The following is a 25509-nucleotide window of genomic DNA, read 5'->3' on the forward strand; positions in this document are numbered from 1 at the left end:
TTGTTTTATGCGTTCTCTGTGATAGTTAAATATTAAAACTTTGACACAATTTAAAGGTGAGGACTATAATCATGTGTACCTTCAGCTCAAACAAAGCATCCCTCGTGTACAGCAGTTCTTGTCATATTTAGGAAAGCATCGTTTTACAGCAAGATAATTTCTTTTTTAAAATTGTATTTTTGTTGTAATTAATGATAAAAATTGGTCTTTATTAAACATGTCTTGCCCTTTATCCTTATTTTTTCTTCAAAAGAGTGAACAAGTGAAAAAAGCAACGAATAAAACGAATTGAATGTGTAGGTGAAGATCACTCTCTTGCATTAGCACACTCTCTGATCTGCTGCCTAGCAACAAGCAATAGCGAGTTAGCCAGTTGCTGGCTAGCGACCGTCATGCGCAACGTAATGCAGACTCCTACACTGGTAGCGGCGCATTATCATCCTGTAAATGTCACAGATTTTGTATAGTTTGTGGCGTCAGCTCTTCCCCACCAGTCACATTGAAGGGCGCAACAACCCTGTGTGGATGTTAGCCATATATTATTAACGGGTGGAGGCGTGAGGCATTTTTTTTCTCTGTGAAAAGTGGCTAACATTAGCCGAAGTAACCTTAGCAGCCAAGCCGAGAGCGCTTGTCTTGCCTCGGACAAGAACAGAGAGGCTGAGTATGTCACTGTAGGTCGACCGTTCGGTTTAGCCCCCCTGATCTGATCCGACTCCTTTAAGGTAAACCCCGATTCAAAGGTAAGTGAAATGTGTCTGCTTACGCTTCTTCCTTTATGACAGTACAGTAGGGTATTTGCTGTAGTGATGAGCCTGGAGCAGCTGCCGGGTCTCCGACCACCCTCCTGCCAGCTGTTCAACAGGTCATCTCCAGCAGGCAAGGAAATCTGATGTGAGGGATTCGAACAATGATCAATCACTGTCACAGGCTTGAAATACTGCAGCTAGAACGGATGATCAGTAGCTCAGGGTGCCCTTGCATTCCTAAGTGATGAGTTCAAACAAGCCCGCTTTTAGGCCTAAGCACCGATTATTGAGTTTTTAATGTGTTCCCTATCATGGAATGATCTAAGCTGAGAACCCCAGGCTGCAGGGCTGTGTCTTACATGACAAAATATTTAAAAAATCGACCTTTATCTTTGCTGGCATGAACTTAGAGCGGATCATATGCATGTAAGGAGACTGTATACAGAGTATTAGCTTTTATTTGCAATACATTGAGGAAAATAAGTCCCTTATTAATCCCCATACCAGAAAAGATGGTGCTTTTCTTTTTACTGCTAAACTGGGTTTTTGACAGACCTTCCCTTGGGACGGCAGCAGTTCGGGAACCAGCGCTGGCATACAAAGATGTTATTTGAGTCTCGACTTAACGTGGGATTTATTATTGCGCTGCACACGTTGCCAGAGTGTTGTATCACCGTGTTCTGACGGATAAATAACAGTCGTCTGTGGCAGCACCGATTGTGTGGGCTGGTGGACATCGCAGGCCAACGGGAGGTGTTTGCTGGGAACACAACACACTTTTTCTGCTATTTTTATTTTTTGTGCACTGAGCAGCTGCACACATGCATGGGAGACCTGCTAGTTGCTATGTGAACCCCCCCCCCCCCCCCCCCGGGTCTCGGTGCTAATGGAAGAATAAACTCATTACACCGTTGCTATGAAATCATCATAAAATTTACAACACTTAGCTTGAGGTGGGTGCACAAGGTTGTGCCGTTGCGGCTATCTCCAATTAAATTCCTACGATCGGCTTTAACCCAGTATCTGATTATATTTAATTGCTTCCCAGCCCGAGAAAGTAGTGAAACACAATTTTTTTTACCAGTGTTTTGTGGGCGAGTGCCGATTCTACCCTCACCTCACACTCTGAGGTGTGGTATGACATCGCGTCCCTTTGTTGCAGCCACCCGGGCAACGCGGAAGTGGAGCCGAGAGGGCCAGCGAGGACATCGCCACCATGTTGGAGGAGGACATGGAAGTGGCCATCAAGGTGGTCGTGGTCGGCAACGGAGCCGTGGGCAAGTCCAGCATGATCCAGCGCTACTGCAAGGGCATCTTCACAAAAGACTACAAGAAGACCATCGGCGTGGACTTCCTGGAGCGGCAGATCGCGTAAGCAGCTGCTTTCTCACCCAGTCAGACCGTATTTCGTGCAGCCGCAGTTCCAGATGTTACCATAAGGGGGAGAATGTCTGCTGAGTGTGACCAGGGAACGTTGCCGCTCATCGTTGCAGTGTCAACGACGAGGAGGTGCGGCTGATGCTGTGGGACACCGCCGGGCAGGAGGAGTTTGACGCCATTACCAAGGCCTACTACCGCGGTGAGACATCTGTAGCACCTCTAGCCTCGGTCTCTAACTGAGATTTGGCTCTCGTAGGTTCAGTAGATCAGCTGTTGTCTGACATTCCAGGAGCCCAAGCGTGCGTGCTGGTCTTCTCCACCACAGACAGGGAGTCGTTTCAGGCTATTGACAGCTGGAGGGAGAAGGTCGAGGCCGAGGTGGGAGACGTTCCCACCGTCCTGGTGCAGAACAAAATCGACCTGCTGGAAGAGACCGTGATAAAGAGGTGCGCCAGCGTTCCCCTTCGTTATTCCTAAATCCATAACGGAGCAGATGGTGAAGGGGTGAATTTCTCCCCTTGTTGCAGCGAGGAGGCGGAGGCCTTGGCCAAGCGGCTGAAGCTGAGATTTTACCGAGCTTCGGTAAAAGAGGACCTGAACGTCAACGAGGGTGAGTCGGCGGAAAAGGTGGTGCGAACGTGGTCGGCGCGCACGGCGCTAACATTTCTGCTGCTCCCCTTCAGTCTTTAAATGCCTGGCTGACAAATACCTTCAACGACTCCGACAGCAAGCGGCCGAGACGGAGGTGGTCCACATGACCAGCAATAAAATCGGTGCGTTCCGGAGCGAGAAGCGACCCGCTCGTGTCATATTTACCTACGCTAAAGTGACGCGTTGCTCATTTCTCTTTGTTTTCAAAGGCGTTTTTAATACCACGAGCAGCACCACGTGCAGCCAGAACTCCAGCAACGGCAAAGAGGTCATCACCCTGCGACCCAACAAACAGAGAACCAAGAAGAGCAAAAATCCTTTCGGGGGCTGCAGCCTTCTATAGATGTGACTGATTTCGGACCGTGGAGGCGTCTTGGTCGCGTTCTGTAGCCGTAGCAGAGGTCCGGGCCGCCGCCTCGCCCCGGTTCTTCGGTCCCACTCGGGTTTCCATCAGCGATCCGTCAGTGTTTGTCCCGTCTGTGGGTTAACGTGCATGCTCGTCGGGGCTGACGACCCGCTCCATCAGACTCAGAACCTCCTCCTCACCTTTCAGCCGCGTTGTTGCGGCACGCACGAGCGTCCGGGCCATATTTTCCCGGTCCCACCGATCACGGCTGAATTGATATTTGTGGACAGAACATGATCAAACGATTTTGCCGTTCAGAAGTATTTTTGTACGAATCTCGTTAGTGTTGATTGACGTAATTAAGGCGTTGACATGGTGCCAAATAGAGATTTAACACAGAATTAGAGGACGTTCGACTCATAATCTCAACAGAAATATCTAATACAAATATCTGATTCAACACATCCAAATCTCCTCTGTGGAGCCCTTCTTGACCTTTGGTACCTTCGCCAGGAACCGATTGGTCGTTAATCAAACAGGTACTTTTTTTTTTTTTGGTGTGTTTCATTTCGATCTGCTCCTTTCTGATAAGGGAAACAGGGAGACCAGCACAAGAAGAAATCTGCTGTCATCATTTCCCATCGTGCAGATTTCTTTTTCTTAAAAAAAAAAAAAAAAAAGGTGCTTTCAAATGATCCAGAATCTGTACGTTTCCCTCTCCGCCTGTGTAAACGGTGCCGTTCTCCCACGTGGAAACGTTCCTTTGTCCACATCAGTGAATGTCCAGCGACGCCACATTGCCTTCTCCACCAGCATCTCCATCCTCTCGCTTCCTGCTTATTCGGCCTCCCGTCGTCGTTCTCGTCCGATTTATTTCGCGCACTTTATCATGAGAGATGGCATCTAATCCCAAAGCATCCTTCTGGGCTGTCACTCAGGTGTTTTGAGAATATTTGTCTTTATTTCCACACGCTCCTGAAGAAGAAACTAAAAGAAATAACACGTTTGCGTAGTTTTTCACGAGCTGCACACGAGCGCTCCCGATCAGACGAAAACCACTCTGTTGGATTGTTGTTCTTTTGGAGTGAGTTCTGGCAGTAAAATCATGAATAAATCTACTTTTTTCTCTTTGAGCGGTCTCATTTTTGGTGTGACACACATTCTGATGAGTCCTTTTTACACCTTTATTTTAATTTTATTCGTTTATTGACACGTACGCTCACATATTGGTGCGAGTATAAAATGACTCGTGTTTCCTTCACACAAGAGGTAGCAAACACACACACACCTGGAACCTGGGTTACGTTTCAAAATGAGTGTCCTTGTGTCTTCAGTGCAAAAAAAAGTGTAAAATGAAGTTAATCGTGGGTGTGATCACTATCAACGTCACTCATCACTATTCTAATGTGTTGTTGCATCGGTCCCGGTGAGGTTAGTGGCATCAAACGTGCGGCACTTCAGTGACCCCCGGTTCATTGGCAGCCGTTTGCCTTTTCCAGTTTCTGGTGGTCCATCAGCTTGATGTTCTTCTCGGCGTTCCCCACGTTCCTCAGCAGAGTCTCCAGCCTCCGCTTGATCTTCTTCTGGTCGTCCAGAGCGCAGCCGATCACCACGGCCTGAAACCTCTGGTCGATGGGCACGGCGGGGGCCTCGGTCAGGCAGGCGGCGTGCAGGGCCAGCAGCCTCTGTCGGCCGCTCTCCATGTTGTCCAGCAGCTTCTGCACCACTTCATCGATGATGGACGTGGCCTTGTTGAGGGCCTCCTCCTGCTGGGGGTTCCTGACCGTGCTGACGGAGACCTCCACCGCCAGTGTCCGGCCCATCAGGCGGTCGGCGGTCAGCTCCAGCTCTTCCCTCTCTCCTGGAGAGCATAAATCAATAATAACACAAATAAAACACCCGATTTGAATTCGAATTCTTGGCTGGAAGTCTGTTTAAATCAAGCTGCCTGTGTCGGCTTGTCATGCACCAGGTCTGTGGAACACAGAGTCCCGCAGCGGAGCCAGAGCCGTGACAGTGACAGTGAGCAGCCTCACCAGGACAGATGTTCCGCATTTCCTGTCCGGTCTGAATGGCCTGAATCACCTCCATGATGGACTCCCTTTCCAGCTCCAGGGCGGACGCAGCTTCGCGTAAAGCCTCCACCCTAACAGACACCAGAGAAGCCGCCTTTCTTAACCGTCACGCATTAATAGCCGGGGGTCTGTTTTAAAGACTTTTGGATGGGTGTTCCGTGCGTACTTATATAGGAGCGCGCACGCCCGCGGCCTGTTGCTTCAACCTACCTCATTTCCAGCTGATCCAAACTTTCCAGGAGTTGCCCGGAGCGATCAGCCATCGACAGGGTCCTGCTGAACTTGGCGTTGAAGGCTTCGTTCATTTTGGCCTGTATTTTGGCCTGAGCCATGGCGGAGAGCGACGGTGGAGACTGCGGGGGAGCTTCAACAGCGCACGGTTCGGCCCGGATGACGGTGCTGGACTCCTCCTGGGAGGGGATTTCCTAACATGGGCCGAGACTTCCTTCACTGGCTCCTCTCAGAAGGGTCCCGAGGAGACGAGCAGCTGCTGCCAAGCTGAGGTGCGGGGGCCCCCGAGGGTGCGCAGACGCGCGTTCAGATGTTGAGAAAGAGTTCTGGTGTGATCCGTAGATGTTATAATGAACATCCAACCCCACTTTAAAGCTCACAACAGCTACTTTCAAGCAACCTTGGGATTCCATTTTAGTTTATTCTCCACTGTTCTTAATGGATAGTTTTTAATTTTAAAAAGAACATTGACAATTATGTAGAAAAGCATTACTTTTAAATACATAAATACCACATTGGACTTCAGAGGCAGCTGATCTCCACTGAGCTGAGAGGTTCAGCTGCAGCCTGTCACACCATCATGGTGCCATCTATAGCACTCTGCTGCTGATGCAGCATAATGTAGGGAGGCGAAGGCCCCCACAGTCCATAACTGCCCAACTTAACCCCCGTGGTGACACCAGTTTCACCTTCAGGACCTGTCAATGACATACGAAAGACTATGATGCAACCAGGGGACAGTCATGTGACCGGGACAGGAAATGCCCTTCCAAAATGATGGAATAAATGAGTAGAGGATGAAGCCAATTTCAAAAATCACTTCAAAAGACAGTTCTGCAGCTTTTCTATCACATTCTATATCACAGCCACCTCTACTGACCATATTAATATAAACTTTTTATTAAAAAAGGCCAAATAAGCAGCAAGAAATGAGGTTTTCTTAATTTTAATTTATTTACCACTGAGGCCAAATGTGTATGTACATAGATTTGATTTAAAAAGTTGTGATAATTACAGATTTTTAAAAAAAGAAAAGTGTTATATAAGGTCCACTTGTGTTACGTAGGGTCTACGGTATGACCCCAATAATATTCCTTTACAGGGAAATTAGTCTCTCTGATGTTCTAGCATATCAATGATATAAAATAAACAAAATGTAGATGTTATTTATTTTATTCTGGAGAGAATTAGAAATTAGAAAATAATTAAGTAATTTTTGTTGAACGATGCATCCCAACAACACAGATCATTAAAACTCTAAGAGACTTCTTTGGAGGGCTTCTTCCAACTCTGCAGGGAAAAAAGGAAAAGGGAAACAAAGACTCCGGTTACAGGATGTTTAACCAGATCACAACAGGAACGTGGAGAACAATAGAACAAAGGCGACAGAACCGGCTATGAAAATAACTGAATGTATGATCTTCGCAGCTCTGCGGGAGGCTGAACAACAACAACTACCTGCTGATTCTCTTGCTTCTGCACTAACGGACGCCGCATCACTGGCTCCATCTGCAGGAGAAAGTCACACGGCCCTTTATTCAAACGCATCAATAGAGCGATGCTGTCGTGAGATGAGGGATTCATTCTTATTTCCTCCATACCTTTGCGTACATGCCTGTCTTTGTTGGCCTGGTCCTCATTCAAAAAGGCCGCCAGAGTCTCGTCACAAATCTCTGAAACGACGGAAATGTGATGAAACGCTCCAACGAAACACGGGTGACTGAAGGGAAGAGGACCGCGGATTACCGCTGGTGCCGGGTTTGATCTCCACGGCGTCGAGGATTTTCACGGGGGCGGGTTCCCTCTCGGCGCCGCGGCTCCTGGAGCTCATGCAGGGTTCCAGGGCGCAGTGCCGAGAGTGATGATGTTTATGGAAACTCGGCACGTCTTTGAAGCTCTCCTGGCAAATGCCGCACGCGACCTCGAAGGTTTTCTCCAGGTTCAACGCTGGGTGTTTCGTGTGGACGTGGGTCTTGATCTGAGCGTAGGACGACACAGACACGCCGCAGGGAGCGCACGCGTACTGACACTTGCCTTCAGTAGCCAGGTCCCTCATACACTGAGTGTATACGGCTTTTAATTCCCCCTTGTTCTTCTCTGAACCCATGCAGGGGCATGTGGGCTGAACGGTGCTCTGAATGACTCCATCACTATTTATGCAGTAGAAGTCTTTGCTGTGGAGCCTCTTGTAGTGCTCCAAGAACTCCCCCTCGGATTCAAGCTGCATGCTGTCACAGAGGCCACAGAAGTGGAAGCTCTTGATCTGCCCGCCGTGCTCGTTCACGCAGTGCCGGCGCACGGTCGACTCTTTAAAGAACTTCTGAGGACAGTGTCCACACATGAATCTCTGGAAACTGTGGCTAGTTACGTCGCTGCAGTGTTCCAGAACCTCCTTCTCCGAGTCAAAGACGTCCTCGCACATCCTGCACATCCAAGACAGCTCCAGTTTTACGGAGGAGGAGCTGAAGCGGCTGGCGGGGGCGGAAGCGTGACTCGTGGACGGCTGAGCGTCACAGGCGGCGGCGAGCTCCTCGGGCATCTCTTGCTCGGTGATATAGGTGTGCCCTCCGTGATCGTCCGACACGTGAGACAGGATGTCTTCATATCGGGGCATTTCGATCTTGCATTTGCGGCAGTAGAAGAGGAAGTTGGACAAGTGCGCTCCGCCGTGGAAGCGGCTCATGTGCAGCCGCGTGATGGCCGACTCCTCCATATGTTTCCCACAGACGCCGCACTGATGGAAGATCTGGTTCGCGGCCAACAGGTGCTTCTTGGCTGCGGCCTCCTCTGAGAATTGCAGGCCGCATTCACAGCGCCAGCCCACCGGCGAGCTGCTGCTGGCGCCGTCGCTCTCGCCTGGGGCCGGTCGCTTTCTCCTAGTCGAGTATTCCTCGAAACCTTCCTTGTTCATCTTCTGATGAGGAGTTTTCAGGCAGCTGGGCCGTCCTCCCTTTGGCGCCGCTCTCTCGCCGCCCGTGTGCTGCGTCCCACTAAACCTGCAGTGCTGAAGGACGGCCCTCTGCATCGTTCGGTTGATCTCCACGCCGTGATGAGTCGCTTCCTTGTGGCTGGCGATTTCGGCTTGGCTGAAGAAGAGTTGACGGCAGAGCGAGCACTGGCCTCGCACCTGCAGCCGCTGCATCACCTGTGCCACGGTTTTATCAGCCTTGGCCACCGCGCAGCCGTGTCTGCAGTGCACGCTGGAAGAGAAGAACAATGAATATAAGAAACAAACATCTGCACGCGTTGATTCGATTTCAGTGAAACGTACTTGAAATGAGCTTGAGCCGTCTGATGCGACGTGAGCACTTTGTGACACAGAGAGCATCGCACACTGAACATTATTTCCTTGCACAAAGTGATGAGACGATTCTTCACATATTGTGGGACGGGAACAGGCAGAGCCCTTATCTTGGTTTCTTATAAGGAGAGAGAGGTGACGATGATGTTTGATGTATGCACAATAAACCCCCCTGACGGCGCCTTCAATACGTGTTGCACTTGAGCGGGTGTTTACTCTTACCAGTTAGGGGAAGCGACTCGGAGAAGTGGTTTTTGGCGGCCATGTGCTGAAGACATTCATCCCGGAGATTAAAGAAGAGGAAGCAAGCAGGGCAGGCAAAACAAACAATGCGCTGGTAGGTTTGAGGGCTGCTGTGACCATCGGGCGTGAGCAGGTTCACCTGATAACAAAGGCGCACAGTTCAAAAAAGGTTCTTTACAAAATATTTACAATTCAGAGTGCAGTCAGATAAGTGCACCAACCTTTGACTCAAGGTGCTTCCGCCATTCTTCTTTGGACTGGAAATGCTGTGCACATGCAGCACAGGCAAAGAGCTCAGAGGGACATCCTTTAAGATTGATGGTTGGGTCACAAGGAGAGTGATCGAACCTAATCAGAAGAAGAATGAACAGCTTTTAATGATATATTTATTAAAAGGTTTGAAAGTTATTGCATCCTGTGAGGGTTAAAAAGATTACCTTTTCAGGTGCCCCTCTAGAAGTGGTGTATTGTCAAACACTCGGCCACAGTTGACAACAGGACACGTGTGTTTGCTGGCTGTGCTCACAGGAAAAGATGCGGTTCGCTGTCTTTTTCTGGAACCTGCACCAAACGCTGCACAAAAGCAGAATTCAAAACACTCAATCAACAAGCCATCTTAAATGGAGTCCTTGAAAGTTTAATGGGAAGAACGCGGTTCACATTTGTGGATATGCACCTGGCATCTTTAACCACATGTCAACGCAGCGCTTTGCTTCCTGATTGATTCCATCTGCTGAACTAAAAGCCAGCTCCTGCTGTCCATGAGCCTTTTGCCGGTTCTGTTTCTCCTGAAATGACAAGGAAATGACACAGCATATATTCTCATTCTTTGCTGCATCAATGAAATCGTTTCATTAATTCCAGGTTGCTGTGGCTGTTAGGGACTAATTTATCCACAGGGTGGTGCTGTTTCGCAACAATTCTCATTCCTTGACCTCATTATTGATAGCCGATCAAATTAGACGAGTGAAATACTATTTCCCATAACAAGAAAAACACTAACAGCCATACGGACATTAGTGTGACAGTAAAATACATCTCACCTTGAAGGCTTTACACTTCTTTGCTCTTTCCTCTTTATCTTGAGCCACCTGTTGTGCTAACCTCTCCAGCGTTGAGGTGACCCGTGCTTTGTGACAGGTGATTTTATCATCCAGCTAGAGAACAGAGGGCATTTCACAAAACTCTATGCTCAAATTCACACACGTTATTTTGCTTTTCAACAACTCACAGTGCCTGTCAAAGAGGACGAGAACCCCTCGTCTTCGCTGTCGCTCCCTAAATCAATACATTCCAGCTCTGGGGGAGCCTCCTAAAAAATACAAGCAATGTGTCAGAGGTGCAATCTAACACATGTGCAAGGAAATGTGCTGCACAGCAAGGATTCAGTCAAAGTCAGCAAACAGGTAGCTTTTTAATGTAATGCATTTTAAATTTTTGAAACATGTGACTTACTGATATAAACTCCACTTCTTCCATCTCGTCGTCGTCTGCTTCAGTAGACATTTGTCTGAGGACAAACAAGTCAAAGTTTCCTTTTTGACAACGAGCAGTTTAACAAGTGACCAAAACAGCAGGGTGCACGTCTAGATTTCACTTCAGGATGCTACAAATGCATCATTGTTTTAGGGAGACAGTCACAAACAGCCTCTTCATGATGCAGGCAGCTGCGTTGCTAGACGAAAGCTAACCACGCACAAGTGTTGCTTAAATGCTTGAGAATAAACAGGAAGCAAAAGTAATGCAGAAGGATTCTTCAGATATGTAATTAAAACACGACTTACACCAGACCGATGCGGGTTAATTGCATTAAATTGACCCAAATCTATGCGAATGATCGTGCAGTAACCGCCACTTCTTCCTTGGCAACAGTTTGAACTACTCTTCGGTGCTGCCACTACCGGATGGGAGTATAATTACAGCCACCAACAAACATCAAGCATTATATATACACGGTATATATACATTTTGTCTTTCCAGGCAACATTTACAGGGTCTTCTGCAGCAGCACACTGACACAGTCGCTCGCCCCAGTCTATGGTCGAAAGTACAGATTAGTTTATTCATTTGTCGTTTTCCAATTCCTTCCGTTTTACTGTTGGAAAGCGATCAATATTGCCACAACTCTACATAATCTGCCACGGTTAAGCTATTAGTACCCACCTAAATGATTTCCCCAGTGCGGCGTGTTCACTTACTTCGACCTGAATCACATAACTCCGGCCCGCGACCACACACGCGAGTCTGCTGGGAAGCGTCATTTGTAAAGGAAGCGCTCCTTTTTTCTCGTGGTGTGTGCCGTATCTGCGGAGTTTACAGGAATTTTGTGGCCTGGGAGACTCCGCCCATCTCACCGGCGCTAACAGTGGGAATTACAAACTATCACTCACTTCTCGTATAATTTAACGATTCCATCCCAATATGTGAACAAGAAACTGTACATCATTTTAATCCACCAATAAATGTGTATCCCACACAACATTTTGGCATGCGTGTGACTTTGTAAATATTCACAATTATCCATGGGAATAACCAGTAACATAAGGACCAGCTTAGTTTTATTGCGGCAGGTTCTCCAGCAAATTGGGGGCATTAAATCGACGTGGGAACCACCCAAACTGGGGTGTGTGCATGTCGTGCATAAGTAGATGTTGCAAAAATCACTATAATCAGTGGGTTACATATTGTGAAATCCCCTCGGGACTTGTGGTCAGACATCCTGTTCAGACTATCGTGTTTTTGTTTTTGCCGTGTTTTTTGTGTTGCAGGTATTTCCAAATTGCTACCTTCAAGGCTCTTGGTAAGTTGAAGTCAGCTAGCCACTGGACCAGTTGTTTATGCAGCCAGCAGTAGCTTTAGATTTTAAGGTTTAATGTCCAGCCAGTTCTTTTAGCTGACTCTCCAGTCTAGTATTTTCTATGTCCAACAAAGACAATATATGTAAACTGTTGCCAATAAGGTTGATTATTTATAGATTAATCACATACAGTTTTGAGAAAATATATACTTTATCAAGGCATGACTCTCTCTCTCTCTCTCTCTCTCTCTCTCTATATATATATATATATTTAATATAGATTTTTTTCTTGATGGGCAACAATGTATTATAATTATCCCTTTGGACTCTTTAGCAGTTTGCGACAGTAAAAATTAATTTGCCGACGCTTCCTAATTCGGTTTGGGGGGGAAAAAAATAATAAAACTTGCGTGTCTGCTGACTCACGCATTGTACCTCAGGACCATGATATCAGCCGTCTGTGCAGTCGAACCAGAACCCTCACCACAATATGCCACGATGCTTCGGGCACGTCAACCAGCCTCTTCATACTCATCTCAGGCTTTCATCGACAAAGCGGCATCAGAGGAGTCAGATGTCTGAGACTGCGGGATCTGTCCTACATCTCGCCTCACGATGATTGCTGCTGCGTTTTTGGTCCTCTTAAGGCCCTACAGCATCCAGTACGTGCTGGTGCTGTTACTCCTGTTAATCGGAACTGTAGCGACGATTACATTTTTGTGCTGCTGGCATCGCCGGATTAGCAATGGAAAGCATCCAATAAAATCGGTTCTCTCTGGGCGCACGAAGAGCCGCGGTGAGTAACGCAGGATGGCCGCGTCTCCTCTTCATCCTGTCAGCACATATCTTTGGCATGTTGTGTACTTCCGACATTGTAAAAGAAAAAGATTGTCGATAACATGTCTATTTTGTCATCCTTACGTCTGTTATCTGTCCCATAGTTGGCCTGCGATCTCATCATTTTCGATCAGAGGTAGGATGAACTTTATGAGTTTGAGTCAGTTACAACATTTGTGATTAATCAAATCACAGGCAGCGAGGGAGTTAAACGCTGAATCCCAGTTATATGCTTCGAAGAGAAATGCATCATCCACAAACCTATTTCTTTGGACTTTAATAGAGCGGCATGACTATTTTAAGAATCGCTATGTGCGCAATGCGCATGTGTTCGAGGATCAATAATTAAACGGGCTGTTTTGCAAGTTGTTTTCTTTTACAGAGGGTTGAAACCCTTTGCCGTGTAGTCCTACGAATGATGCGAGCCACGAATGAGTCGGAGGAAATCCAAACCTGCCCGTTTATCATATAAACCAGCCGAGAGGCTACGTTATCGCTATGCGTAAAGGAGCGCTTTTGGTTCTGTTTCCGTTTTACGCTCTGTAATTTCAAAATAAAGCGGCGGCAAACAAAGAGACAGACAGGCAGGCAGACAGACAGGCAGACAGACAGACAGACAGGCAGGCAGGCAGGCAGGCAGGCAGGCAGACAGACAGAACATTGTCTCTCTGTTGGTAGAGCTTAGTTTCATTTTGAAGAAAACCAGAAGCGAAAGTAATAACCATCCCAGTCATTGTTCATTGCTGTGTGATTCAGCAATAAATGATGAGCTCTGGCAGGAGACAGATCAGCTTTTCCTCCCCAGTTATGGAAATTCTAATTTCATACACACTTATGAGTCAGAGAAAGCAGCAAAAGCACAAGGATTTTGTATCTGTGCATGTGTTCATTCGCTATCTGAATAACTGTCAATGTGTTCCAGGGGTTCAGGAACAGTCCACGTCATGCCAGAAGGAGTGCACACGCTCGGGTGATAGAGGAAAAGCCCAGTCTGGTCCAGATCCCCGAGAGCGAACCAGATTCATCAGCAGGTCTCAGAAAGCGTAAAGTGAAGAAGAGAGTTCTGCCTGAGTTTTACCAGTCTGTACAAGTCACCCCCACACGCAAACTTGTAGGTACCAACTCCACTCTGACCATGACTAATAAAATAGCAGTGCTGCTTTCCACTTGCTCCCCTCCACAGATTTAAATGCTTCTGTGGACACGGTAAAATGTTCACAGCCGCGGCCTGCGATGAAATGAATATTTACCAGCCACTTCCTGCCGTGCTGCAAATTTGAAGCTAAAATATGTAGGACGCAGTCTCCGCCTTCCTCCGGTGGCGTCATTCGGTGGAGTCATTCGACTGATGTGCAAATTACACACAGTTCAGCTGTCAATCATTAGGTTGTTTTTGTCAGTGGAAAAAAAAGGCCAATAAAATGTACAGCTGGACTTTGATCACTGTGATTTGGGGAAAAATATTCCATTAATTGTAGTAAGGTTTTAAAGGCAGATATCAACCAGATGTGAGCTAATTAGTTGTAAATAATGAGCTTTTACTGCAGCCTGACTACAGAAGCCACTCGTACCTCTATCACCTTTGAAAAGCCTCCATCTTTATGCACAGACCATAGTTATTTCCATAAAACTTTGCATGCACTGATTTGTGGGATTTCCATTTGCAGCTGGGGTCAAATGACAATCCTACAACATGAAAATCAAAAGAAAATTAAGGCAGTTTTTATTTAAATATGAACAATCAATTTATTCCCAGTGTAGTTTCACAAATAAAATGATTTTATCAACAGGCGTTTTAAAAATAAGGTCAACAACACTGTCCAAACATGTTGATCTGTGATAAATATGTGACATTTAAGTAATTATACAACATGATGGTGAGTCCTGGGGTGTTGTTACATTTATACCAGTTATAAATGCCCTTTGTTTAGTGATCATTGATGCATGTTAATCACATTTCGGTGTGGGATTTCATATTTTAATAGTCTCCTGTCACATACCAAGATCATGCACATTAGTCTGTGTTGTTATGCGAGTGTGTGAGCGTGGAGAGTGCAGACTGTTTACCTGTCCAGGATCTGTGATCCTGATTAGCAATTAGCTGCAGTTCACAGGAAATGAATGGACTGATATACTTAATCCAATCAGATCTGCTTCAGACTACAGCAGGTGGAGGACATTCACACAAAAGAAGAGGAAATAAACCTGGCTATTATATTAAATTAGACAGTTCTCCCCTTACCTTGTGATATGGCGGCAGTCTGTCCAAACTACTTCCTGTACTTTCATCAGGTTAGTGCAGTTAAATCTACAGCGAGGAGCCAGGCAGTTTGACACCTGACCCATATATTGATCATTTTCTTTGTGGAAGGGAATGTAAGAGTGAGCATGAACTCAGCGGGAACTTCTTGTGCAAACATAAGACGCCCTTCCCTCCTTTAGTTTGTTTTCTCTCTTTCTGCACTGCTACAGCAATTTAAGTCTTTTACAAACTCATCAATATTGTTCATTATATCACAAATACTGAACATTCTTCACAATCTATGCCAAAAGCTTGGTAGCAGTGTGGCTACGTACATCATCCAATGTCTTTTTTGCCAACAGCTTATGAGCTAGATTGTCATTTCCAGAAATAAGGACTATATATTGACAGTGACCTCTAATCATCAATATTTACACTGACAGCTGTGTAGGAAAATGGGTTGTTAGCAGAAAGGATACAGCTCATATGAATCTAAAACTATAAATAAACACAAGACCGATATCTTTTGAATTCAAGTTTAATCTCGATGAAAGTGATGCCTCGATGATAATGCTGCTAATTTTAACAGGATGCTCTTTTTTCATCTGGTCCACAGTCGTGACACAGGCTGTCATCATGCTATTTACGGACTACAAATAACTTAGTAGAAATGCTCCCAGAAGGGCTTAAAACGACAACATCTGTTCTCACACCATTGTAACCCCAAGATTTCACAGCTGGATGCCGATTTCTCGATTTAAATGTTGTGGAATGGTGTAGCCAGTGTTTGCCCAACCCTCCTGGATTCATTGTGTTGCTCAATATCAGGTGTGTCAGGGTACATTGTGGGAAATTGCAACAGAAGGTGATTCATTATTACTGTTAAAGAAACGGCCCCAGGCCCCATCGAAGATAAACACGTTTGCTTCCTTCAGTCCAGGCAAAATGTGAGTTTGAATATAAACCCGGCTAAGCCTTTTTAAATGGAGAGAGATTGTCTGTAATTGGCCCCTGGGCGCCCGCTGTGGTGAACGCGTATCCGCTGCTGAGATTATGTAATCGCGTCCTCACAGCGGTGGTCTCTCTGCGGATCCTAATGTGCATCTGTTCGCGGCTCTGTCACGGCCCTCCTCATTGTATCTGCTTCCGCTTTCGGTGTTGGGTTTTATCCGCCGTCACCTCGGTGCGTCCGGGTGGCGCTGTAACACCGCCGTCGCCGCTGGAGGCTGCTGATGTTGGCTGGCGGCTGTGACGCGCAGACACATGCACCCTGCGCTCCCCATCACGCTGCACACCGCGCACACAGTACCAGCCCTACAGCCCCTGCGAAGATCTGACATCATCCTCGGTGCTCGGATAAAGGGCGAAGTCGTGGCCGGAGCATCCCTCAAAGGGCGTGGCGCCTTTGGATAATGACGCACGGAGACGTGTGACTGAAAGGTGGAAGCTAATATCGCTCAAATTCGGATTTTTCTTTCTTTCCTTGCGCCTGACAGGTCTTCGTCATGTACACGGTGGTAAGTCTTAATGTTGACCTGGCGGGGGAGCCAAATACTATTGATTTCACATTGGCTTTATTTTACCAAACCTGTTATTGTTTTATCCATCTTTGCGAGCTGTCACGGAGCGTCCTCACTCTAACCTGCGCCCGTATTACGCACTTTGACCCGCGATCGTGACGGAATAAACCGGGATTTGTGCGTTTTATCCCTGCGCTGCGCGGCACGGAGACGTTGTCCCCCTTTTTTTGTTTACCCCCTTTTCTTTTGTCTCGCAGAGCTCCAGTTCAGGGAACCCTTCCCTGCACGGCTCCATGTCGTCCTCAGCGGATTTCTCAGACGAGGATGATTACAGCCTAAAATCGGGATCGGCGTCACCGGCACCCGGTGATACTTTACCCTGGAACCTGCCCAGACATGAGCGTTCCAAGAGGAAAATCCACGGAGGGTCTGTGCTGGACCCCGCGGAGAGAGCTGTGCTCAGGATCGCAGGTGAGCAGCTGCGTCCCGGTTGTCCCGTTTTCACGTACACTAACAAAATATGACCTACGTGAAGCTTCCTACGGTGAATCTTTTCGGCTGCCCATCATTCCACATCATCATATCGTGACTGAGTTTGCGTGGTACCCTGTCAGCTGTTGTGTATAGATTTTGGGAAGCCGATGTGATGGCATTTTGGTGCGCACTGATTCTGGATATGATGCCGAAAATGTAAATGCAATGTTGCAAGAATGCAGTGTAGTCTTTATGAAAGGGGCTTTTTACCTTGTTTTGGACGGCGAATGTTTTATGGGAGGCCGGAGTAATGAAGTAGGCTTAATTATTTTACGGCTATCTGGAGTTTTTACCTCTGCTGGACGTGACAAAATCCATGTCGACCATGCGGGAAGTATCTCCTCAGGAAAATGTGAGTCTCTAGTGGCTGCTGATCTGCTCCTGCCATTTTCAACCCATGTGTGTGGAAATATCGTCTTTTGGAGGTGGATTACAAGAATAAAGCAAAGGTGTTGACTATTACACACTGTAAAAAAAAAAAAAACCCAAAAAAATCAAACTTTATCTGAGTCCATATTTTGAGGTTTTGATTGACTTAATCCAACAATTTGAAGAAGGCTGATGCGCTGTTCCTCCTTTACTGGCAGACGCCTGCTTAAGTGTACTTTAATTTTAATTTTAATTATATTTAATATATCACTGGCTTTTTAAAGACAGCTATTTTTTGCAGCGCAGTCCTTCCAATCAAGCCAGTGAGAGGAAGTGTTTCCTATTGGTCAGGGCGCCAGACAAGGGCGGGATCTAGGGCGTTTCCTTCGGCGCAACAACAGCGCCGATCACTCCAGAGACCTCAGCGCGCACACACAAACGCACATGCACGCACACACAGGCGGACACACGTAAGCCGTGTCCCTGTCCACCGCTGGTGAATGTCCAGTCAGAGGAGCTCGGGTTATGGCTCAATACGCGCCGCAGGCAAGTGCGCTCACGGACGAACAGGAATACCTCCAGGCGTATGAGGACGTTTTGGAGAAATACAAAGGTAGGAGGCATCGGCTAATGTCGTTGTTGGGGGGGCCAGGGGATGACGAAGATATGGTGTGATTGCTGCTTGACAGTTCAGTAAATGTCAGCCTCCCACCCCCCTCCCCTCTACTGGTAACTGGCCGGTCAGTGGCTTTATCCCTGCTGTGGAAAAGTGAGAATGTTTCCTGCATGACATCACGTTTTGTCTGAATTTTAATAGGCAGGACAAAGACTTTACTATGAGCTTTCCATGCCTCAACAATAGGCATTATTTGTTGCTTTGCTGAATATATTTAGCATCCGTTGCTTCTGTGAAGTATTACATCGGAACCAGATAATTCCACGATTCATTGCTGGATTTCCAGGGTTAGTCACAGACTCGCATTTTTAATGTATAAATATGTATAAGCCTATAAGTTGATGGCTCACTGGACTATCGTGGGCTAAATGTTATCATTGCAGAGGTGTCTCAGCTCATCGCTCATGTCTGTCTGTGTAGCTGCTCCCGGTGAGCCAATCGCATTAATACTAGTAAATCCATCACACGTAAAGGATCTATGTTGTTCATTGTCTCTCTGACAGCTAGATACACATGCAGCATGAGGCCACGCCTGTGGTGCCAAATTCAAACTGACAGCAGCGCCTTTAACTCTTTCCTCACCACACAAGGATTCCAAGGAACACCAAGTTAAAATGATTTTAAAAAGCACAGCCTACAATGGAGATGATTGCTCTGAAAAGTGCTCCATCAGGAGCCTATAGAAAGGAAGCAGAGCAGTCAGCTGTGGCCACACGGCTCTGATTGGATTCTAATGGGATCATATGATGTAGCATCATCCGAAGCTGGGGAGCTGACACACAATTAGCTTATTTATTTCCCCCCATTTTCTCGGAGTGCCATCTTGCATTTAACTTTTTCCATGTTTTATCTTAGCCATTTTGGGGGGTTTCTTTAAGTCCCTACCAGCGATCGCATGAGCCATGAACTCAACATGGAGGGGTGAGACTTTTGCAGCAGAACTTTCTGGTAATTTCAGCTACATTTGAACTTTTTCTCTTGGTGATAGAGCCTCAACAGAATGATAATATACATTTTTGAGTTCACATTTCCATATTCTTGCATGCACAACTGTCTAAATTTGATAGGTACTTTCATATAATGGTTATTCCTTAGCCTTTGAAAAGTGTGGTTATTGAGTGATCTAACTCATTATAAAAACTTTCCTATCAAACCAGAGATGGTTTATGTTCTTCTCAGGTCTATTTAGGGCAAAAAGGGGAATCAATAGGACAACTTCACCAAAATCTTGTGAAACGTAGGACTTTGTGAGCTGATGAAAGGGTAAAAGTGCCTCTTTGGAAAATAAGATGTGATTTCAGAGCTCAGAAAACCATAAACCACAGTAGATATTAAAGGATGTAAACAGTGAGCGGGAGGATGGCAGGATTGCAAAATCAGTGTTTACGTCATTTTAATACCGTCTTTCCCACCTTTAAACAAGCTGCATTTGAGTCAACATGTGTTCCCTGTCAAGATAAATGCATTTGAGGGTGTTTATTTCCATGATTGCATGAAACGAACAGTTTGCTTCTTCACAGACGTGTGTGTGTGTGTGGGGGGGGGGGGACCTGTAGGCCTCGGGCCTACATGTGATGTCTCGAAAAAGATATTTTTGCAAGAGAAACTAGTAACCAAACAAACACATCCAAACAGACCAACATAGCAGCAGCAACAGAACAGATTTGTCCTCGTCTCACCAAATCAAGATGGAGATTGATTAACTGCTGGAGCTTCAGCACTTGTGTCTGGGGGGGGGAGGGGGTCACGCTCCGTCCGATGAAGATCAGTGAAATTTGTACAACAACTGTGAGTTTGTGACCGAGCCAAACAACCGTGAAAATGTGTGCGGATCTTATTGCAGCGGCTTTAGGAGCACTAATGAGGTATTAAAGCTCTGGTTCGTTGAATGGAAGAATTCCTTTGGCTCAGGTGGAAAATGCGAGCAGGATTTACAAAAGACTGTAAACTTGAGGAGTGAGTTAAAGAACTCCACAACGCCGGACAGCGCCTGTGAACGTGTGCGTGCTCACGCTGTCCCTGCAGAGCCTGCTTGGTCAGCCTCCAGTCGGAAGGGCCCTTTTTCGAGCTGGGAGAGGAAAGATTTAGCGGATTAGACGTTTGTTGGTTCGGCGGTTGATTTTTTTTAAGATGCATGGCATTAAGGGCTTATTTGATTCAGCGTGGGGTATATTAATAGGGTCGAACATGTGCTTTTGAGATTACCAACAGATCTCCGATATCTGTTAAATCAAATTAAAGCTGGACGCGGAGCGATTGACCTGATTTTATCTGCAGGGAAATTGTGGCCACAAAAGTAGTTTTGGCCAAGACGTGTATCAAAGGTGGTTTTTATTGGAACTAAATGTGAAGGGGAATAAATAATGTGCCAGAAAGCTAAATTTGTCAAGGCACATGTGTTCAGTGATTAATTACAGACCATGACACACATACATTGCACTCTCAAATGTTATAGGGACAATATTTAGAGGTCTTCAGTGTGTCATGAGAGGGCGCGGTCTCCCCCAGCCTCTTTATGTCCGTGACTCATCATTTTTCAGCAGGACTCGATCTTCTGTAGGTAGAATAGGAAACTACACCGTCCAAAATCTGCATTAATTGTGCTCTCTTGGATGTCGAAACACAACCATTTGTGAGGGAGTATTGTGCCTTTTTGCACAGTCACTGCCTTTGTCCATCCCGGGCCGCCGCGCCCAACCCTTCTGCTGTATGTCGACAGCCCACTCATCACATTCAAATGGACTAGTGGCCACACACACACACACACACACACACACACACACACACACACACACACACACACACACACACACACACACACACACACACACACAGCAGGCCCCTCTACGGACACTGTCTCCACTACAAAAGACACTTTGTTTTTACGTGCACTTGTTCCAAAGACCCGTTAGTGTGTTAAATAAACATGTTGTGCTCTTCTTCTGCATTTTAATTCAGACTTAAACTATTAGAAGTTAAAACCCGCTGACATCTGTGTTCATTAGCCCTCTAATCATCTGTGACCTTGAATACACAGACTATTATTATTATTAATATTAATATCATCCGTGTTGTTGTTGTACATGTATGCATCAACGCTCATGGAGGACATTTTTTAAATGAACAAATACTATTTGTTAGCTATCAAAGATCAGCCCGTAACAGTTATTCCCAAGCCTTCGTGCATGAACGGAGACCATTAAAGTGTGTGACAGTGTGTTCACACTGACCCGCAGCAGGAGCAGCTCTCCGCTCCCTGCAACCACTTACACTTTCACTTTAAGCGCCGTTTCCTCCCAACAGTTATATCTGTGTAGAAATGCGACCTTGAATACGTGACCATCGCGCTTCTTTGTTTCATTTTGGAATTTGTCTAAAGTATAAACCGTTAAATCGCGTTTCCCTCCACTCATATCGTCAACGCATTCAATAATTAGCTTTGTGCGTTTACTCCAATCGTATACGATTTTGGATATGCAGTCTTGAAATCGAACACAGCTTCATATGGTTCCTGTATCACATCTGCATCTGCTCAGTTTTTTCCGAATGCAGGTTTTTTTTCCCGGCGATGGCAGACCCGGCGTGATTCGATCTCCGTTCCGCAGCTTTGTTAAGGTCCACTTCCATGAGATCATCGGGTGTGTGTGTCCCACCCTGACTCATTCTCTCTCACTCCGGCTGCACCGCCCCTCTCTTCCAAATGCAGCAGATGCTGGGGAGCAGTTGCCACAGCCGCTGGGAGCAGCTTCCCTTTTCCATTCTCTCAGAGGTGATCAGGCGAATGAGCAACTGGCTTTGTGTTGAATCTCAAGCTCCTGTTATAATCATCACATTTGCTTGATTAACATTTGGCTTTTTCACTAAAAAAAAGGCCTCATAAAACAGTGCAAAGACAAAGTCAGCACATAGAGGTGAACTCCCTAATGCCCAGTTCAGCAACAGACCTCCCCTCGTGCCATTATTATGTGAACAAAATGACGAAACAAGGTGACATTTGTGTTTTTCCTTACTGACATGTCGGAGTATTTCCAAAATATGGAGGATTACTGGACACTAGTCTTCGTAAGGATAATCTGAGTGAGAGGAAAACAGATTTCTTCACCCACAAACACACTCTTGTAATCACAGCTGTTAGACATTAAGCATATAGGGGAGTGTGAACAACTACGTGTGTGTGTGTGTGTGTGTGTGTGTGTGTGTGTGTGGGTGGGTGGGGGGGTTGTCTTAGCTGACAGGTTTTTGTGGTAACATCTCGTCTCTAAGAGCAGGTCTTCCTTGATGACACATTAAAAACCTGACCGGGTCAGCTGATCTCAGAGCCAGCTCCCCCGTCACATGACGGCTCTTCCATACATCCGGCCGGCAGACTTGACGCATGCTCCCATATCTGTGTTGTCATTCCCATCTCCTCCATTTTGCCCTTGTGGTATCTCAGCTGTTGCTGGCCTCACTTAACCCCCGTATGGAGACTCATGGAAGAACAGCGGCGTCCTGGAAAAGCCACATCCCTCCAATCACAATGCAGCTCTTCATTATAGTTGTATTTGTGAATTACAACTCTTGCAGTCTAGACAGTCGTGACTAACCTAAGTATCAGGCCAGCAGTCACAGTTTCGTGATTTATTCTTTTGCTCGTCTTTCCTTTGAGGGGAAAACAAACTAACTGGAAGGGCAGCTTGTTTCAGTTGCAGCTACATAGTTGTGAAGCTGCCCTGCCCCTTTCAGATGACTGACTGCTGCCTTCTCACTGGCAAAGCATGATAAAAATGCATTTCTGCTCCTCATTATTACACTTCCGTGTTTGTGTTTACCATCTGTTTGGATGGCATGTTGAGGAGAAGGCTGTTATAATGCAGCATTGGAGGGTAGCCATTTTCTGCTGACTCATAATGGACAGCATCAATTTAACCCCTTCAAAGCATCCGCTGCCTCCAACGTGATCATTATTTTTTAGATTGTCAGTATTTAGCCACACGATTACAAATTTAGCCGTCAGATTTGTCCCTATTTTCATGTGACCAGGATCTATTTAAACAGGCGGACTGATACTGTTGGATTATTATGGTTATTATAGAGCTTTGTATATTAGAATTACTAATAAATGTTGTGTCTCAAACGTATCTCAATAAAAACCTTGTTCTTTTCTTCATGGAGATATCGAGTATTACAATACGCATGTACTAGCATTTAGCTGAAATTAGGGTCGGAATTTATTAAATAAGATTACAGCTCACAGTAACTTGTGGTGGTAAAAATAAAGTTCATAGGAAAATCTTTTAGATATAGTTTTTCCTTTCGCGAATGCTTTTTTTTACGCTTGTCTGAATGTGACGTGATGAGTCCGTGTTGTTCATAATTCATCACCTGTCTTCCCTTCCCTTGTAGTCCACTCTGAGCAAAGCCAACCCCGGCCTACCTTTGTTTATGAAAGGTAGCCAGGAGCCACAGGATTATAGCTGCTGGATAGTTTTTGCCTCTGCTCAGAATGTGAGGATATTTTAGGCGCCCTGAAGTAACGAGACGCTGGCGGTGTCACCGGCACCCTGAGCTGCACATTCTCGAGAAAATAAGTGTTTATTTGTTGTTTCAAAAAGCCCCTTCTCACTTGTCGTAAAAATCGCTTTGTGAATCTATTCGAGCCACGTTTTTCGTTCACGGGAGGTCAAAAATAAAAGGGCTCTGACTGAAGCGCAGGTTTTGTGTCCTGAGGTTTCAGGGCCAGCATGGCAGAGCTGAGGCTATTTTTAGCCACGCACATGTGCTCTGCTGAGGTCTGAATGCTTCAGAGGCTCTGACTGGCTGTTTTAATGCTATAGACAGACTGTGGGGGTCATTTCATGTTCCCATGAACACTGCTGCACAATCATGGTTACATGGTTGCGACGCTATATAACGTCACTACCAACGTAGTGGTATGAGATAGTAATACACACTTTGGGTCCTCTATAAAACACACCTGCAGGAGCATTTCCTCTATTTAAGCTTATGCTGTTAGCACAAATGGTGAAGCTCATCTTTATAGATGGGACTTACTTTTTTTACTCTCACAGCATCCTCCAGAGGGCGCTATATTATCAAACACACCTTCATTTTCTGAGGCTCACTTACATTCTGAGTGCTTTTTCTTTTTTGAATGATTGTATTTGATGCTCTATAACAGGTAAACATACCAGAGTCCAGCAGATGTTTCTGCCATCATAAACTCTGTAATATGTGAAGCGCAGGAGTCATATTTCTGACTAACCCTTCACTCTAGCCAGAGAGGGATTCCTGGAATACTCTCAGAGATAATCTATATTAATGAGTTTCTCTGGGGAGGTTTATAAATTATGCTTTGAGGAGCTGGGATATGAGCTCTCGCCATCACGCTGGGGTCCTGCTGCAGATTGCAGTGCGGAGTCATCGACAATGACACAGCAGCACCGTGGCTGCAGAAGCATGATGATAATGCTTCTCTTTTTTTTTTCCCCTTTATGATCTTCCACAGCTGCATGACTACTGTCATCTGCTTAGGTGAAAATGAACATTATGCATGTTAGTGGCAAGATTTGCACGTGCATCAAGAGCCATTTATTGCACTTTAATGCAAATGCAATGTTGAGTTTAATAAGAAAACAAATATAAAATGCCAAGCTGTTGGCTTTCTGCAAATCCCTGCATCATTTCAGGTCCAGGCACTGGAACACGTGCAGGTTGTTTGAAAAAGCTAAATGACACATGCTGTCAACGGAAATGACGGTACGGTGCTTTTCATTTAAAGGGCTAATGTTGGAATTGGAGAAACAGAAACAGAAACAAGCTTTTATTTTGTGAGAAACACAGATTTGTGAGTGCTGCTGCGAGTGGAAAAAAACGGCAATCCCCAAGAATAGCCACAGAAAACCTGACTGGGCTCGTTCTAGATGAAAAAGGGAGTCGCTGCTGCCCTACAGGCTAGTCAGCCAGCCAGGCAAGCAAGCAAATCGTAGTGCGTGCTGATTTTCCTTCCGTCTTCGTCCCTCATGGCATCTGCCTGCCTCAACCTTGGCTCGCCACGGCAGGAGCCAGGACCCGGGATGACTTCTCCTTTTAGGAGTGAGATGGAGCACAGAGCTCACCTGGTATCTCTGATGTGCTGCATGGGTCAGTGTTGTTGTTTCTTTCGCGCACTCGCTTCATCAGTGCTCGCTCGTTATTGCAGGGTATCCTTGCGCAAGAGCCGTGTTGTAATCCTGACCCTTCAGGAGGAGGTCTGTGACGTTACCTCTGTGGCAGAGCTCAGGAAAAAAAACGCTTCCCGAGTACTGTTCGGAGTAAATGTGACCTTATCGACTGCTAATGCTATTGATCGAGAGCGATGTGGTGCTCCGAGTGGAGGATCCGGGGAGTCGTGTGTCACAGATGGAGACGCGTGGAAGCTTTGGGACAGTATGAGTCACGGCTGTGGTGGCGGGCTTGGATCCTACTGTGGTCCCACAGGAGATGGGGCACACTCAGAGTCAGAGACAGGCAGAAACAAGCAAAATCTGATAATGCAAGCACTTTTGTCTTTATGCTGCACACTTTGGAATGTTTGTTG

The 25509-nt window shown here is 46.1% G+C and overlaps 4 protein-coding genes across 13 annotated transcripts in view; 2 read left to right on the forward strand and 2 right to left on the reverse strand.

Moving 5' to 3' along the window:
* The first annotated feature begins 360 nt into the window (after window positions 1-360).
* rab23 (RAB23, member RAS oncogene family) lies at window positions 361-4259 on the forward strand. 4 transcript variants are annotated; one of them, XM_057047394.1, is made up of 7 exons: window positions 361-725; window positions 1912-2120; window positions 2243-2328; window positions 2386-2575; window positions 2657-2739; window positions 2813-2902; window positions 2990-4259. In XM_057047394.1, the coding sequence occupies exons 2-7, from the start codon at window positions 1966-1968 to the stop codon at window positions 3121-3123; spliced, it is 738 nt and encodes a 245-aa protein (XP_056903374.1). In that variant the 5' UTR covers window positions 361-725; window positions 1912-1965; the 3' UTR covers window positions 3124-4259. The 4 variants fall into 4 exon arrangements, with proteins under 4 accessions (XP_056903374.1, XP_056903373.1, XP_056903376.1 ...); XM_057047393.1 differs by having other exon boundaries at window positions 362-743; XM_057047396.1 differs by having other exon boundaries at window positions 364-743; window positions 2419-2575.
* On the reverse strand, window positions 3799-5723 carry bag2 (BCL2 associated athanogene 2). The gene is made up of 3 exons (XM_057047404.1): window positions 5412-5723; window positions 5163-5272; window positions 3799-4987 (listed from the first exon to the last, which is right to left on the reverse strand). Exons 1-3 carry the CDS (start codon window positions 5531-5533, stop codon window positions 4599-4601), a joined length of 621 nt encoding a protein of 206 aa, XP_056903384.1. The 5' UTR covers window positions 5534-5723; the 3' UTR covers window positions 3799-4598.
* A 737-nt stretch (window positions 5724-6460) lies between these two features.
* On the reverse strand, window positions 6461-14931 carry znf451 (zinc finger protein 451). Of its 7 annotated transcripts, none has more exons than XM_057047264.1 (13): window positions 14853-14931; window positions 10432-10486; window positions 10208-10288; window positions 10020-10133; window positions 9653-9764; window positions 9414-9549; window positions 9198-9324; window positions 8956-9115; window positions 8704-8851; window positions 7179-8632; window positions 7034-7105; window positions 6891-6941; window positions 6461-6722 (listed from the first exon to the last, which is right to left on the reverse strand). In XM_057047264.1, the coding sequence occupies exons 1-13, from the start codon at window positions 14897-14899 to the stop codon at window positions 6682-6684; spliced, it is 2598 nt and encodes an 865-aa protein (XP_056903244.1). In that variant the 5' UTR covers window positions 14900-14931; the 3' UTR covers window positions 6461-6681. The 7 variants fall into 7 exon arrangements, with proteins under 7 accessions (XP_056903244.1, XP_056903250.1, XP_056903248.1 ...); XM_057047270.1 differs by lacking the exon at window positions 14853-14931 and adding an exon at window positions 12258-12530; XM_057047268.1 differs by lacking the exon at window positions 14853-14931 and adding an exon at window positions 12209-12349.
* dst (dystonin) overlaps window positions 12292-25509 on the forward strand; it is a 64535-nt gene continuing 51317 nt past the window's right edge. The window contains 4 exon segments of the mRNA XM_057047216.1: window positions 12292-12569; window positions 12715-12746; window positions 13533-13721; window positions 16630-16843. Coding sequence (XP_056903196.1) covers window positions 12389-12569; window positions 12715-12746; window positions 13533-13721; window positions 16630-16843 — 616 coding nt within the window. The 5' untranslated portion in view covers window positions 12292-12388.

The sequence above is a fragment of the Takifugu flavidus genome, chromosome 11 (assembly GCF_003711565.1).
Source record: "Takifugu flavidus isolate HTHZ2018 chromosome 11, ASM371156v2, whole genome shotgun sequence".
Taxonomy (NCBI): domain Eukaryota; kingdom Metazoa; phylum Chordata; class Actinopteri; order Tetraodontiformes; family Tetraodontidae; genus Takifugu; species Takifugu flavidus.